The 17267-nt window shown below is 40.5% G+C and overlaps 1 protein-coding gene across 3 annotated transcripts in view; it reads left to right on the top strand.

The window, feature by feature from the left end:
• Nucleotides 1-7004: 7004 nt before the first annotated feature.
• Nucleotides 7005-17267, top strand: part of pard6a (par-6 family cell polarity regulator alpha) — a 28361-nt gene continuing 18098 nt past the window's right edge. For 2 of the 3 annotated variants that reach the window (XM_079682876.1, XM_079682878.1), the window contains exons 1-2: nucleotides 7005-7438; nucleotides 14828-15050. In XM_079682876.1, the coding sequence (XP_079539002.1) occupies nucleotides 7295-7438; nucleotides 14828-15050 (367 nt within the window). In that variant the 5' untranslated portion in view covers nucleotides 7005-7294. The remainder of the gene's footprint in view (nucleotides 7439-14827; nucleotides 15051-17267) is intronic. The other variant, XM_079682877.1, reaches the window with a different exon arrangement.

Below are 17267 nucleotides of genomic sequence, written 5' to 3' on the forward strand. Positions count from 1 at the left end.
ATGGAATTCCTGGACGCGTGCTCAGAGCCTGTGCAGAGCAGCTGGCAGGGGTCTTTGCGGACATTTTCAACCTGTCCCTGGCCCAAGCAGTTCTTCCCACCATCTTCAAGACCACCACCATCGTGCCAGTGCCGAAGCTCTCAACCGCTACGGCTCTTAATCACTTCCTTCCTGTTGCACTCACCCCCATCACCGCTAAGTGCTTCGAGAGACTGGTTCTCTCGTACCTGAAATCCTGTCTGCCTGCTACACTGGACCCATACCAGTTTGCCTACCGCTGCAACAGGTCAACAGAGGACGCCATCTCCAGGGCACTCCACTTTGCCCTGATTCACCTGGATAGCCCCAAATCTTACCTCGGAATGCTGTTCATAGGTTTCAGTTCAGCATTCAACACTGTGATCCCCTCCAAGCTGATCTCCAAGCTTCGCCAGCTTGGTATAAATACATGGCTCTGTAACATGATGCTGGATTTTCTGACTAACACACCCCAGTATGTGAAGTTACACAACCTCTCCTCTTCCACTTCTACCTTGAACACCGATGTGCCACAAGGCTGCGTGTTGAGCCCTCTCCTGAACTCCCTGTTCACCATGACTGCACTGCTGTATATGATTATAACACCATAATAAAGTTTGCAGACGACACAACGGTGGTAGGCCTGAACAGAGGTGACGACGAAACGTCCTATGAGGTACAGCACCTGGCCTCGTGGTGTTCTGACAACAACCTGGCTTTTAACACCAAGAAGACCAAGGAGATCATCGTGGACTCCAGGCGGGACAGGAGCCATGCAAACACCCCCATCTGCATCAACGGAGTTGCAGTGGAACGTGTGTCGAAGTTACTTGGCATTCACATCTCTGACGACCACACTTGGTCTCTGAACTCCTCCATCCTGGTCGTTGTACCATCGAGAGCATTCTCACTAACTGCATCATAGTGTGGTACAGCAACTGCTCCGCCTGTACCTGTACTTTGCACAATGACAATAAAGTTGAATCTAATCTAATTCCTACATCCCTCCGTCCCTCCCTTCCCTTATCCCTATATCCCCTCATGCTCCCCACCTGTCTCCCTTCATATTCAACTTGGGCATATTTTAATAATAATATTTAATAATATTTATTTTATTTATTCATGTATTTAACAAGGACAGTGCACATTAATCAACATTTCTATAAATGTGCCAGAATTAGCCAAGAGGTTATTTTCATCTGTAGTCCCTGGACAGATTTTGTAAGTCAACCTAAAGACACATTTCATTTTAAACAAGTAAATACAATCAAATAAAAACATACAACATACAGTACTGGAAATCTTAATAAAAAAAAATAAACAGAACAATAAAACAAAACAAAACCAATAAAACAAAACAAAAAAGAACATGTTAAAACACAGGCAGTGTAGACAGACAGTAGGTTGTAAGGTGCACACTTTTGTCAGTGTGGGCAGAGCTGACTCCTCACTAACCAGGTTTTGAATTGGGACTAAATGTAGTCTGCTGGTCTCTGATTGTAGATGGGATTGAGTTAAATTGCTGAGCAGCTTTAACAGAAAATGAAGACTGAATGAAATACATTTTCCTGAGTGGAATAATGCAGTCTCCTCTCGCTGCACCTCTTGTTATCTATGTGCAGTTGTCCGCATGATAATAAACTGTCTGAGAGGAGATGAGGTAAGGCTATGGATAATCTTGTAAAAAGGGCCAGCATTCGCATGTTTAATTATGTTTTCCCAGCTCAACAAGTTGTATTTTTTAAGTATTTGACAGAAATGTGAATAAACAGATTTCTTGTCCAGTATTTTTGAGTGTTTGTTTGTACAATGACTCCAGTGGTTTTAAAGTAGTTGTACTGGCATGTGACCAGGACGTTAAACAGTAGGTGATGTGAGAGAGAACCATAGAATCTAGGAACCGTATGGGGGTCTGTAATCAGCCAGAGTGGAATCTTTCCGGAGACAGAAGCCCCACTCTGAGTCTACCTCTGCACGGACCATAGCCCGTCCTCCCAGACCAGACAGTTGACATGTCATTCGCCATCATCTTCTCATCACCCCTTCCATATCAGTTCATTGTTACTTCCTTCATTAAGGCCCAATCACAAACCACGTCCTACACCCTACACCCTATACCCCTACACACTACCCCTCCGTTTGCGCGTTCGCACGGAGGGTCCGCTACATTAAGGCCCATTCCCAAACCGCCCCCTACACCCTACCCCTACACCCTACCCCTCCGTTTGCGCGTTCACGCGGAGGGTCCGCCATATTGAGGGCTGTTCCCAACCAACGAGTGTGGAGCGGTGTCGAGGGGGAGTGGGCTATCAAGCCCTCAAACAGCGAGTCTGCAGCTGTGCTGATTTGAGACCGGTCTCTACCTGACCGGAGTCACGCTGTGTGTCCGTCAGGAAACACGCTGTTTACAAGTAGTTCCAGCAAACATCCACTGATAAACTGCGATGTTAACAACCTCATGATAACCTCATAATGTTTTAACTTAGGATCATACCTGTGTTTAGTCTAGAAAAAGGTAAATGTGTGCATTTTATTATAAAGTTGTGTATATTTACAGACTGTTGCAAAAACTAAGAAGCTTATAAACATCAGGTTTAAAGCTAGAAGAGCTTTACAAAAAAGTAACACAATGCAATATGTTTGGAGTTTTATTTGAGTTATTAATTTACATTTTTTTTCTAAGAGATGCTGATTTGAAACCGTTGTTACATACAGTTAAGGCATTTCCTGTTTCTGCCGGAGAGAGGGGAGTTTGTCCCAAAGCTTGCCGCTGTATTTACTCCCTCCACCTGACAGGAAGGAGCCTCTTTGAGCTGCGAGTGTGGCTACAGACGGAGTTCACCCCGTCACGGAGGGGTAGGGTCGAGGGAGTGGTTTGGGATTGGGCCTAAGTGCTGTTCCAAACCGACGAGTGTGGAGCGGTGTGGGCTATCAAGCCATCAAACAGTGAGTCTGCATCGGTGCTGACTGGAGACCGGTCTCTACCATGGGCCGTTTCTCAATCGCGAGAATGCTTGCTTGGTTGCACATGTCTTCCGAGTCACTTCCTTCAGAAGCTAGGCAAGAATCCTTCCTGGCATTCGGAAAACGAAGAGTGGAACAGGCTAACAAGTGTGCAGGTGTCCGTCATATGAGAAGCCCCGCCTTACATTTTCCGCCACAGATTTGGGGAAATTGGTCCGTGCGCAAAGCATTGTGGGGATTTGAAGGACGCGAAGTCTACCCATGTGCAGCCTCGAAATTACCCCCAAACCAAGGACGCGGCCTCGGTGGAATTCCAAGTATGCTGAAGATTGGAACTTTCCTTCGGCGGCACTCGATGACGTAGTATCCTTGAAATATTGGCTTGGAAGCCAGTTTCCTCGCGATTGAGAAACGGCCATGGTCTCTACCTGACCGGTCTCAACGCTGTGTGTGTCCGTCAGGAAACAAGCTGTTTACAAGTAGTTCCAGCAAACATCCACTGATAAATTGCGATGTTAACAACCTCATGATAACCTCATATGTTTTTAACTTAGGATCATACCTGTGCTTAGTATAGAAAAAGGTAAATGTGTGCATTTTATTATAAAGTTGTGTATATTTACAGACTGTTTCAAAAACTAAGAAGCTTATAAACAACAGGTTTAAAACTAAAAGAGCTTTACAAAAAAAGTAACACAATTAAAGATGTTTGGAGTTTTATTTTAGTTATTAATTTTAGTTTTTTGTCAAAGAGATGCTGATTTGAAACCGTTGTTACATACAGTTACGGCATTTCCTGTTTCTGCCGGAGAGAGGGGAGGCCGTCCCAAAGCTTGCTGCTGTATTTACTCCCTCCATCTGAAAGGAGGGAGCCTCGTTGAGCTGCGAGTGTGGCTACAGACGGAGTTCACTCCGTCACGGAGGGGGACTGTGTTGGGGGTAGGGTGTAGGGTGTAGGGCGTGGTTTGGGATTGGGCTTAAATCTACAAACGTCATACTGTTGTGGCATGGTCCTTGCTACTGAAGTATGAAGTTAAGGACATCGTTAGCCTAGTTTAGCATAAAGAACGGACACATGCTGTTAGAAGCAGTTAACCTAAAGACCCCTTACTGTCCACTTTAACTTATTTGTGAGTATTAGGGTTCGGGTTGGTGTTTCCTTTGTGGTTTTTGGTAAAGTGATGTAGTAACAGTTTCTAACCCTTACTCAAACCCTTACCCTACCCTAGCTACAGCCAGGCGATGTGTGTCGCTTCTTAGAGCGAGGTTATCTGCGGTTTTGGTCCCATTGTGTCTGTGCAGCCATGTTGGAAGACACTGAGGTCAAGACCTTTCCACCCAATTTTCCCAAAAGGTTATCCTGAACCTCATAGCTGCACGAGGCTGTTCTACTAGAATGCCATGCAGTTCAAGAAAAGTTTATTTGCATACTGCAATATTACATACAGAATAGATTTTTTTTCTCCAACTGTTAACATCTTTTAACCCAGCTGAAACTCTCTGATAAGACAGATCAGGTGCCCCGTTTAGATGAAACCAATCCTGAAGTGCTTTAAAATGCAAATTCCATTCTCTTCATTACTGAATTGTGTGTTAACTTTACAGGATTAGACATTACAATATGCAATAAGGGGGACAGCTGGGTGCAGTTGGCTGTTGATGTAAGTGACACAAACATGAAAAACAATTGATGAAAAATGCTTTAAACATAAGCTTTTTCATGTAAAATGCAAGGAATGCACCTACATATTTGGAGTTATTTTGGGTGATTTTTGACACAAGAACATACACATTTTGCTAAAACCAAAATGCAACATCAAACAAACAAGTAGCAAAGCATATTTGTTGAATTTACTTACAAGAAGTTGTTGCTACTTCTGTTCATTATTATGAATAGGCAGCGGAGTAAGTAAAGTTCTGCAACAAAGTTCTGTGTGTTCGTGTTGTAGGCTACATTTCAAGGGGCATCTGTTGACAGTAGAGGTCCTTTTATTTTTAGCCTAATGGTGTCCTTTACTGTTTCTTTTTAAATTGCCAACAAGCCCTTGTCTATATTGTTGCATTAGTGTCAATACAGTCTGCTTTATCAAAATGCATCCTGGGTTAACAGTTAATCTCACCTCCAAAACGCAATAATAACACTTCCAAATAACTTTATAAATGGAGATGGGTATCGTTACAATTTTATCGATACCGATACCAATACTGCTTATCGATACCGGTATTTTTCGATACTCTTATCGATCCTTTTCAATAATTTGGTGCTCAAAATAATAGACATGATTGCAAGATGTGAAGATTAAACAACAGTCATTTTATTGTAATTTATTTTTATTTAATGTAACTTTTTCAATGTCATACCAAGCAGGTATGAGTGTGTTTGACAGTATGTCTCTGGAAGGGGGGCGGTAATTAGGGGCAGTTCATAAATCCATGTAAACATGACCATTCTTCAGTTAAAACGAGAAGCTGTGTGCGCACCTCCTGAACCGGAAGCTCCGGTCGGCTAACCATTATATTGCGTTTATTATTTATAATTGTAATGATGGATTATCAGTAATCATTTTAAAGTTACACAGAGACATTGGATTAACTGTTGTTATGCCCTTAAACACAACTTTTGATCACAAAACAGCAAAGGTAAGACATAACTATCATCATGGCTATGTAAAGTGAAGATGTTTTCTGGCTCTTTCCTGGCTGCTAGTTCAGTGAGTTTTGGTCGTACAGTGATGAGACTTACACCAATGGAATCAGCTTTCATGTGATATGTTGTTTGTGCAGATACAATTACGTAGAAAAGATCGCTTTTGCCAGTTATTTGCTAAAGTGGCCGTTAGCCCATTTTGCTCAGTGTTGATTTAGACTCATGGTGTTGGACTTCTGTTCCGTGTAGGTAAAATGGTTAATATCGTCTGTTAGCTGAGTTTTTCCCGTTAAGTTGGTATGCATCATCAATAGGTTCTTAAATGTTAAGAAGCCTTGAGACGCCGGATACGTCACACGGGATGAGGGTTCCCAACCAACCAGAATTGTTTAAACTAAGGAAGTAGCGTAATTAATATACCGATAGCAGCACCGTTTGTCCAGCGGCTTAACGGTATACCAATACCGTCCAACCGGTACTGACTTAGTACCGGTTCTCGATACCCATCCCTACTTATAACACACTAGCCTAAAAACAATAACAAAAGATGAACCATAAAAACTATACATGCTAACCTTTGCAAAGGGTAGCATGTATAGTATATTCCCTGATACTATGCAGTATAATTTATTTGCAAGGAACAGGGTCTGAATAAGGAAAAGGTTATGGATTCTGGTAATTTATTTTTATTTTGTGTGAAAGCATTGATACATGATTGAACTAGTTCAATTGGCCATTTCTGATATCAGTAATTCAATTGTTGATATCAGAAATACAATTTGAACTAGTTCAAAATCCTTTTTTGATATCAAGAATTCAATTTCAACTAGTTCAAATTGTATTTCTGATATCAAAAATTGGCATTTCGACTAGTTGAAATTGAATTCTTGATATCAGACATTGGTATGTTTACTAGTTCAAATGTAATTGTAACTAGTAACAAATGAATTACTGATATCAGAAATTGACATTTGAACTAGTTCAAATTCCAACTCCTATTGAAATGGATGAGAAAAACGATGCAAATCTCACTATTTAAAATCGCATTTCTGATATCAGAAATACACATTACAACTAGTTACAATTGAATTTGTGATATCAAGAATTTGCATTCGAAATAGTTAAAATTATATTTTTGATATCAGAAATAAACATTATTACTAGGCATAGTAAGAATTGCATTTTTGATATCAAGAACTCGCATTCTTACTAGTAAGAATTGATTTTTTGATATCCTCCAGAAATTAATAAAAGCTAAATCGGCTTGCCATACCCCCCTGCCTCCAGCTGTAATGTCGTCATGTCCCGCCCCCTCCACTGTGTCCTCTGTGTCGTCAGTCTGGAGGGGGAGGAGAGGAGGAGGAGAGGGGGACGGGTTACACCGCTACCTCACATCCCATACCGGATTTACCGGACTCCACCTGTCGCGCGCTGTGTTTTTTTCCCTGTCCGTGTCGTAACCGAGTCATAACCGCGCGCGCTGTGAAGCTGTGACATATGACGGCACGAGACACAGGCGCGAGACCTGGCTCTTGTTTATTTTTTTTGGGAAAGCAGGGAAAATTAACCGACAGGTGAAATGACCACTTCGGCTCCCTTCGCCTGCTTCATGTTTTGAATTGTTCCCAAGGACACAGGAGGAAACGTCGACCATAATTCCGGTGGATGTTTTTATCCGCAGTGCCCCAGCCGAGCAGCCAACCGGGGAGCAGAATGTCAAGACACCAGCAGCAGCAGCAGCAGCAGCTGCAGCAGCAGCACCGGACGACGTTAAGACTCACTGACAACGTAGTGGAGGTCAAGAGCAAAGTGAGTGGTGGGTTAATGGGGACTCTTCATTACAGCGTTAATGAGAGGACACTGCGCTCACTGACGGTGCACTGACAACACAGATAACCTTCCGCTGTCGTTCAAATAACATAGGGCGACGTGATGTCTCCCCCCTCCGCACTCTCTCCAACACACGAACCGACACTACGTTTAACCGTTTCACAAAGCTAATTCAGGGGGATATTCTATTATGGAGAAGCTATGGGGGGCCTAGGCTACCCGACCCCGGGCCGCTGCTACTTTATTCCGCATCTATTCTGTCTTCCCCCCGGTGTCAAAACACTGACTCTGCTCCTCAGCCTCCACAATCTGTTCCTCTCTCTGCTGTTTCCCTCTCTGTCCTTACACTTCCATCCAATTACTGCTCTGTAACAGACTCAAGGATACGCAGTCACCTCAATTAGTAGTAGTATGTTGTTGGAAGATTAGAATCCTTATCAGGTTTATTGTAAAGTAGGTTTACACATAAAATGAATTTGCTTTGGTGTGTAATGGTGCATACATAAGGCAAGGCACTCATTCCAAGCACACAAATACAGTAAAAGGGATTCATTTAAAGAAAGGTTCAAATAAAGCTATTATAACAACTATTTAGAAAACATAGATTTACAAATAAAAATACATGTTAACAAGACATACACATAAACAAAAAGAATGCATTAAAACAATATTACAACAAGTTATAAGGAAAAATAAAATATATGCTATGTACCAGAACAGAAATTAACAGAAATCTGCACCAAAAAAATACAAACGACATTGTATACAATAGAAATTAGTGGTAGCCTATGTTATTCGATTAGGCTTATTTCTGTTAGTATTTACTTATTTGTCCACTTATTGAGGACATCTGACAGCTGTATATTTGTATTATTACAGACAGAGCACTGTGCTGATAGTACTGTGTCAAATAGTTTTGATTTTCACACTATGTCATGATAATAAACACTAAAATCACTACAAGCAAAACATATCAGTATATTGAGGACCTTTATTTTAATATTATACGGTAGTAATTGTATTTCTTAGCTTGATTTCTGTGCTTGAAGTTCCATAGAGTCTCAACCAAAGACAGCACAGACATTGTGTCCAAACAATAAGACAGTATGTTCCTCTTGTAAAGACTTATACTTAGAGCAATGACAGCATCAAAATACCTATTTCATACAAATGCCTTAATAATGTAGCACCGTGAAAAGAAGCCTTCTTCACAGCGAGCCTACTTAAAGTTTCGAGTCAAATATTTCAATGACTTAGGAGCGAGAATAAATATGGTCAACAAATATGCAGTATTTGTAGGTATGGAGTATAGTCCTTTTACTTTTAATTTTTTTGTTAACAGTTTCTTACAGTGAGGAGCATGTACATGTTTGCTGAAGAAAAGTGTTGAGAGACAACCTGTATGACTAGTTGTGTGACTAGACTGTGTGAGAATGATTCGTGGAGCAGTGCTGCTCTCTTGTAGGGAGAGCAGATCCTTTCTCTGTCATTTACATTTACACAGTGTGTTGTTGACATGTGACATGGCTGAAACCGGAAGTGGTACTGTAGTGAAGCTGTGAGTTTCTCCTGACCTGTGCTCAATCTCTTCTAAAGGATCACAGCTGCATCATGTATAGACTTTACTGAAATATTGAAAACAAATCACTGATCTGATTCAGATTGTCAATACTTGCTTTATCACCATCTGAGGGAAAGATTTTAGGGTGTGAAGGGAATAACTTTCTCAGTACCAATTCACTATGCATGGGACAAACATGGGTTCACTCAAAGTCCGTAATAGCCGCGTGCACACCGCAGTACTTTTCCCACTTTAGTTCCGATATAGTTCCGAAATGTCGCGTTCACACCAAAAAGAGCCGGAACTAAAATTAGTTCATGAGAACCTTTTTACCCCCTTTTCCGTCCCTGATAGAGAGCAGGGACTTTCGTGGGAGAAAAAGGTTCCTTTTCTAACAGTATATTGCTGTGGCAGCAGTTCATGGAACACAGGTTTTCATTGAATTTACATAAATATATTAGCCTATCATTATGCATTGAGCTAGACAAAAGTATTCCCAGTGTTTTGATTGCCAGTTTCAATCTCCCAACCCTAAACAACATATTTCCTTTGTGGTACAATCACACCTTGTCAAATAATGATGAGCATTTATTTGCTCTAACATCACATCATTGGATTGGTCCCCAAAGGCCTCTCTCTACTTCAATCACTAAACGCTACGTTTCACTTTTCATTTTAAGGAAAAGTGTCAAAAAACTGATGTTTAGAGATTTAGAAAAGACGTTTAGAATGGAGCTGTGTACTTCAATATTCAGAAAATACCTTAAACAAGGCCTTTTTTGAAAGAGTTGTGCACAAGAATGAATCAGTCATGAGGCATAGTAAATTGTGAAACACAATTTCATGTCAATTGTAGGCTATACATGTGGTACCTGTCCAGCTAGCTCCACAGAACAATAGACATGTCACCACCTGGAAGGACAAACCAGCTTGTGTCTTGTTAACAGCTGTCACAGATGCTTTCCAAATTCACCAAGATGAGCTCAAAACAGGTTCAAACATTTTCCTAATAGATTGGTGCAGGAATGAGTCCTAAAACCTGGAAATGAGTTAGCATTTTACCACTTCCTATTCACACGTCTCAAAGTTTTAGATGTCTGAAATAAGGTCTGTGGTTAACACAAGCTTAACCTGTTGAGCCCCGAGCCTGTTTTTCAGGCCTCAGGCTCGAAAATGACATTCCCAGAACAAATGACTATATCTTCACTTCTAAAAGGGGAACATTAATCATCTTTTTTCTCAAAGCAATGATACACCTGTGAGTTGGATGTAGAACAGTCAGAATCAATATAGAATTTTTTAATTTTAAAGTAAATTCAGATTGAACATAGTAAAAAAAATTAAATTATAGTGTCTGTCCAAAGAAAAAAACATTACTTATAGTGAAAACTACCCTTGAATGATGGGATAGTAGACTAAAAGCTTTAGGAATCCAAACTATAACATATGTGACTTGCTCCATCGAAATCAGTCGCATTGACCCGAAGACACATTTTGAGTTGTATGTACTGCTGGAAAGAGGATATTCCTAGCTTTCTAATGATATCAGGATGGTTTTTGCACTCCAAACATTAAGCAAAATATGTCACATTATATAATGAATGTCACAGAGTCATCATTTTGAGAAAATGGCCTTCAAAGTTTCCTCTTCTCTGGAATCCATCGATCTGATTGATTATTAGCGGAGCAAATGATCAAAATACTACGGAGGGAAGATATTTTCGTTTGGATTACTGGTCTGGGGGTGTGTGTGTGTTTATACGTGTGTGTGTGTGTTTGTGTAATTTTGCATTTGTGTGTGTTGCGTTTGTTTCCCGGGAAAAACCCTCACGAGAAACACCGGCTGTTGTTATGCCTGCTGTGACATAAAGCTACTCCGTTCTCCGCTTGTAATTATGCCGTTACAAGCTTCAAAGTTGTATTTATCATCTGAATTTGCCGAAACAAGTTTAATATTCTGAAAGCCAAGACTTTGTTTAATTGAAATCAGATGAAAACAAACTGTAACGGACCCTGCCGTGTTATCTATGATTACTATACCTCTACATTCATAATTTCAGCCGGAGGGAGGGGAGCTGCGTGAGGTGCCTGTCATCTTCCCTTTACAAGCTTCAAAAATGTATTGATCGTGTGATTTTGGAAATAAAAGTTTCATATTCTGAAAGCGAAGACTTTGTTTATTTAAAATCAAACAGAACACCCGAACCCTAAAAAACTATTTTTTTACGCAAATCCACGTTTATTTTGAAATGAGCCGTTGCAACTTCCGACTGATTTCGATAGAGCGGGTCACATATAATAAGTACCCTGTATCAAGATTGATGCAAAACAAGTGACATTTGACCTTTTTATAGAGATTTAGGGGGAAAAAACTCTTCTGGGGTCATTTGGGTGGATTTGACCTATCTCTGGCCCCTCTCGGTCGATTTTGATGATTGACACCTCTTTTGAACCGTTAGAGCCAATATAATCAAGGGGAAGTTCCTAAAATCCATTTAAACATTACCCATTGGTGAATGAGTGATGCGTAGCCAGAATACCCAAAACCGGAAGCTGTCACACACTCTGGTAGCAGCTAATATGAAATCTCCGTTATTGACATAAATATGAAGATGGATTATCAGTAATCATTTCAAAGGGACACAGACACATTGGATTAAACTTCAGCAGCGTTTTTATTGTTTTAATGCCATTGAACACAACTTTTGATCAGAAAAAAGGTAAGACAATGTCCCGTGTTTGCTACCTAAAGCTGCCTACGTTGTGTGATGTCTGGCTTTGTTTCCCATGCTGCGAGTTCTGGTCGCTCAGTGATGATACTTATATCTCTGGAATCTGTGGAATCTCAGCTTACTAATCGATATCTTGTTTGTGCAAATCCGATAAGTAATAAGGGTATTTTAACGTGAGTTCTGTGCTAAGTGCGTTAGCATTTTTTCGCTCAGGGCTAATGCAGAGCCTTTGTTATTACCCTTGTGTTACTTTTAGCTAAAAATTGTTAATATTGTCCGATAGCTGAGTTTCTTCCCATTAGGGGGTATGACACATTTCTAGTTTGTTAAATCTTAAGAAGATGTTACGTCATGCCCCCGGTACCGGGGGCATGGGGCTTAACTTTAAGAGTGTTCCACCTTTTTGTTGTTAAACATAAAATATGTCATCAAATACCCCACTGGGGATATCTGAAGCCTCTATGTGTCATAAAAACAGCGGTTGCTAACAAGTATCTAAAGGAGACTACTAAACATCATCACGCCAAACATTAGCTGACTTTAGCTTAGCGGTGGCGACGTGACTAACTTAACATTTGCTTTTTACTCCTTTTGATTGCATTTACAACTCAACTATTATAAAAGTGATTGTCCTTAACTTGTTTGCCAAATATTTCATTATCTGCAAAATTACAAAATCCAATGGAAAAATCCCACTGCATTTCATCATGGGACCCTTTGCGATGCTAACTTTCGGGTTGGCCTACAAAAATACGCCTGATTCAAACTATGCTTACTTTAAGGTAAGGGATTTTATTATAGTCATTCATTAAAGTTGTGTTAAAACCAAGGGACATGACGGAAGTTGGTCCCCAAATAATCCTGGATCAGGTCGGGCTTGGGTATAACCGTACCACCCGGCCCTCACTGAAATTCCTTCTCTATCACACGGGAATATACTATGCATACTGTGCAACTGATCATCAATTATAAAGGTGTAGAAAAAAGCATATCAGCCTGACACTTTTCATGATGACTTTGTAGACACCTTGTCGCTTATGTGCCCAGCATTTGACCCAAGCAGAATGTTTACCACAAAACATTACAGTGTAAAAGGTGGTAAAGGTTCAGTGGTTTGGCGTCAGGTAACAGATCCATGACATTAAGGTCCCCTATTATACTGTTTTCATTACTTTATTATAGGTCTATAATATATACAAAACATGTCTCTGAGTGTTTGACTCGAAAAACTAAACAGATTGTGCATTCTAGCATCCCAGAAACCCCTCTGTTTCAGCCCTGTTTCAAAAGTGCTGATTCTCTGTCTGTTACTTTAGATGAAAATAAGGAGCCACTCCCCACGCCCCTCTCTGAGATATATTTGGTTAAAAAGAACACAATAGCCGCCTCACACAAAAAACTTTGCCGTAGTTAGTTCCCAGTACTTAGTCCTAGTAAATCGCATTCACACCGGAATAAGTCCCTGAGGGAGGATTACGCAAATGAAGCCGCTAACGTCACTTCTTCTTCTGCTTTTGGGTTTACTGGCAGTCCGCAAACAACACGGCATATACTGCCACCCGAAGTCCGGGGTAAATTGGCAGAAGCGCTGACACCTCCTCATCACTCCACAGCTCCCACATTTTTATTTTATGTTGCCAAATAAAATGGCAGCTTCACAAAACATTTCTGAGTTTTACGGGGCGTGGTTTGCTATACGCCCAGCCAATCAGAAATTGGAACCTTTTCCTCCCCAGGAAAGTATCACCTCTCTAGCAGGGACTGAAAAGGGGTGAAAAGGTTTGCAGGAACGAGTTTCTAGTTCCAGATCTTTTTGGTGTGAAAACAAAATCCCAAGAACTATCGGAACCATTCCTGGTAAAAGTACTCCGGTGTGAAAGCGCCTATTGGTAGGCCTGTCGCGATAAGCAATTAATTGACTTATCGTTTGATAAATAAAAATGAACTTGATAACTTTTCTGACCTCGATAAATTGCAGTTTAAATGCGTGTTTGTTTACATAAAGATGTGACCGGCCACTCCACCGGCCCGGCATGCTGTGTCTGCCGACCAGGCGCGCTGTGAGGTAGAAAATAATCCCATTGAAAATAGAAGGTGCTGTCTCCGCGTATCAATATAAAAAAACCCAGTTATTTGGATAAAGTGATCCTAGCTAAATATTTCATCTTGGTGTGACTTTTTTTTGGCTTTCTGTTATTTGGCATGTGATGTGTTTAGACGGTATGAGTAAGAGCCTGAAAGCAGGTGTTTGACGCCAAGTCAGAGTTGTCTTTGTCATCCCAGAATGCTTCTTTGAACTGGGATACATGATAACACTTCCACACATGATGAAGAGTGACGTAGGGATGATGTATTTTTGTAGGCCGACCTGGAATAAGCAGCGAAAGGGCTCTCTTGAAAAACCTCCAATGGGATTTCTCATTGGTTTTGTAATTTTGCAGAAAATAACATCTGTGGCATTTATGATACTTACACACTTTGCAGGATCATTTCCACAAATAAAAGCCACTTTTATGATTTTTTAAGCGTAAATGTAATCACCAGAAGAAGAAAATAAAAACATTAGGCTACATCAAGGCCGCATGACTTCACATAACCACTGCTAAGATAAAGGTGGCTAATTTTAGGTGCAACAGCCGCTTTTATGACACAGATGCTTCAGACATTCACTAGTGGTGTATTTACTGACATATTTTATATTGTAGACCAGATGTTAAAAGCTCTTCAGTTTGTGTAAACCACATGTTCAGGCATCTAGCCAAAAAACATTTTAAAAACACTTTTGACCTTGAGAGGTGGGAACAGAAAGTGGTAAAAGGCTAACGTATTTTCGGGACTAAGGACTCATTTCTGCCACACTTCATTACTAAAAGGTCATCTGAAAGTATGTATCTGACAGTTTTTCCATCCTGGTAGCTGCTAGATACACATTTAGATCAGTATGTTTACTTTAAACGGCTTTATCTCTTTTGTCTCAGCTGTCTGTGTGTTAAATTACACGTTGATCATCTCCTAAACTGAGAAACTGCTGAGGGGAAAACGCCATCTGATGTTTGTGTTTGCTCTCTTCCTCAGTTTGAAGCAGAGTACCGTCGCTTCGCTCTGAAGAGGAACGGCCCGGGTGGCTTTACAGCGTTTTACCGCCTCCTCCAAACCATCCACCGCATCCCTGGTGTGGACGTGCTGCTGGGATATGCCGACGTCCAAGGAGACCTCCTTCCAATCAACAATGACGACAACTTCTACAAAGCTGTGTCGTTAGCCAACCCGCTGCTCCGCATCATCATAACCAAGAGAGGTAAGACCATTAGGGAGGGACTGAGGGAGGACATGGAGAAGATATGAATCAGAACCCGGGCATCTCTTTGTATTGACCACTCACTGGAGCTCGCTGAAAATAGATGAGTATTGTTTTAGATGTGTGAGAGCCAGGGGTTTTGCACAGCTGCAGGGAAGGTCCTTGTTCTCCACATCACACATGTTTTATTCTTTATACATAGCACCACCTGAAGATTCTCCGCCTGCCTGCTTCTCATTTCTGTTTTCATGTAGTTCCTCCTCTTGGTAGGCCATGCTGTGTGATGTTTCTTCCACTTCATTAGACACAGCTGTCTAGGGAATCAAAGAGCGATTGAAAAGAGACTCTTTTACACATTGCAAACACATCACTTCAGATTATTTCACCGTGTGTCAGAGGTATAAATCCCTACTCTCCTGGGGCTTCATTCTCTCCTGGTAGTACTGATGCTACCCTTTGTCTCAGTGGGCCGCACCAGGACATGCTTTCTTTGGTACAGCATCACCAGTGGTGGAAAGTAAGTAAGTAATTCCATTTTCACTACACTTTAAACCCCCCATTACACTAATGACATAGTTGACAGAATGTGATATTTTTCAGTCACAGTAGAGGCACAACACTAAATTATGAACCTGAAAAGTATCCTTTTCAATTCCATATTAAAAACATTTGTCCATGATTTTTAACCATTTCCACTAAAATACAGCTAGCTTCTGTTTTTCAAGTTGACGTGTATGTCCAGTCCACAAATTGTCTTTATCCGTTTGAGTTTAAACGAGCTGGGTATACTTTTAATTACTTTTAACAGTTCAGCCCAGTGGAACTGAAAAAGCAGAAAATAATTGTACTCATCTGATCAATCCCTTGTTTATAAATCTACTTACACCACCAAGGAAAGACTAAAGTGGCATTTGACTTTAATGTTAAAAGTTATTCTGTCCCTGCAGGGCCACTTCTATATAACCAATCTTATTTTAAAATGAGCACCATGTACATCATCTGTTGCAGATATGGTAAAAATATAATCTTATTCACATGGAGGCAGAGACGTTAAGGTAGTTTTAAACTGTCTCATAATCATAATGTCCGCTGAACATATTATTTAACACTTGGAAATACTGTGCGTTGGATTAGATAAAGAGTTCATATCTAGCTGAATAAGTGCACATGCTATTATGTATTATCTGTGTGATAATTATTTTGTATACTGGCACTCTGTTGTGGGAGAGTGCTCCCTCTCTTTCTGTGTCTGTATCTTGCATAATTAATGATGTAATGATGCTAATCTCCTGATTAGCAAGGCGCTATTGTTGCCACAGAATCACAGCTGCTAGTTTAATAAGATTAACTCAGTGGTCAGGGAGAGGGAAGGAGAGGAAGAGCGCTAGGGAAAGTGAGATATTTAATACAAAGAGGACTGAGAGAACAAGAAGAAATACATTTATATATTTTTTAACATTGTGTAAAGCAGGGTGATTTATTTAATTTGCTAACCCAAGACTCCTGCCAGAGACTAACCTTTCAGGAGCTCATCAAATCCATTTCTTAAACACACTCACACATGTTGCATTAGGAGAAATGGGGTCATTTCATCTCCAGCCTGCAGGTCATTAGTGAGGATTAGGCCAACTAAAAATCTACCCACCCAATCAGGTAATCTTTCACCCCCGAAGTGTAATCCTGTTTCTACGACACGTCCACGTGAAGATAGACACTCTAACAGCTGATAGAGGTCAGGCGCAGGCTGTTCTCTCTTGGTTTGGGGTGTTCAGGCTACAGGAAGACACTGATAGAGTGAACAGGTTGTGCTAGATTTAGAACCATCAATTATTTTTAGTCTTAGCAAGATAGTAGAGGGTCACTGAAGTGGCTTATTGTAGTTTTAACTTCCGACACACATTTCCCAAAAAGCACGGAGGGAGAAGTTGTTTAATATAGCCAAGAAAATGATTTATTTAACAATACACTTTGGTTAACTCAAAAATATTTCTTAATTAGTAAATTCAATCTATTGTAAAAATAATGTGTCAAATAATGTGTATAGTTGTGCATATAATAATTCAACCAATAGTATTGATGGAAAACTAGTTTTCTCAGCAGCTAACTCGAGGACCCCTGTCTATTTAAAAATTACACTCACACAAAACAGGTTGATTGCTAATTTTAAAAAAAAGGTGTCTATCATCTAAATATATTTACATAAATAGCTTAACACTT

This window comes from Notothenia rossii (genome assembly GCF_949606895.1).
Source record: "Notothenia rossii genome assembly, chromosome: 5".
NCBI classification, from domain to species: Eukaryota; Metazoa; Chordata; class Actinopteri; order Perciformes; family Nototheniidae; genus Notothenia; species Notothenia rossii.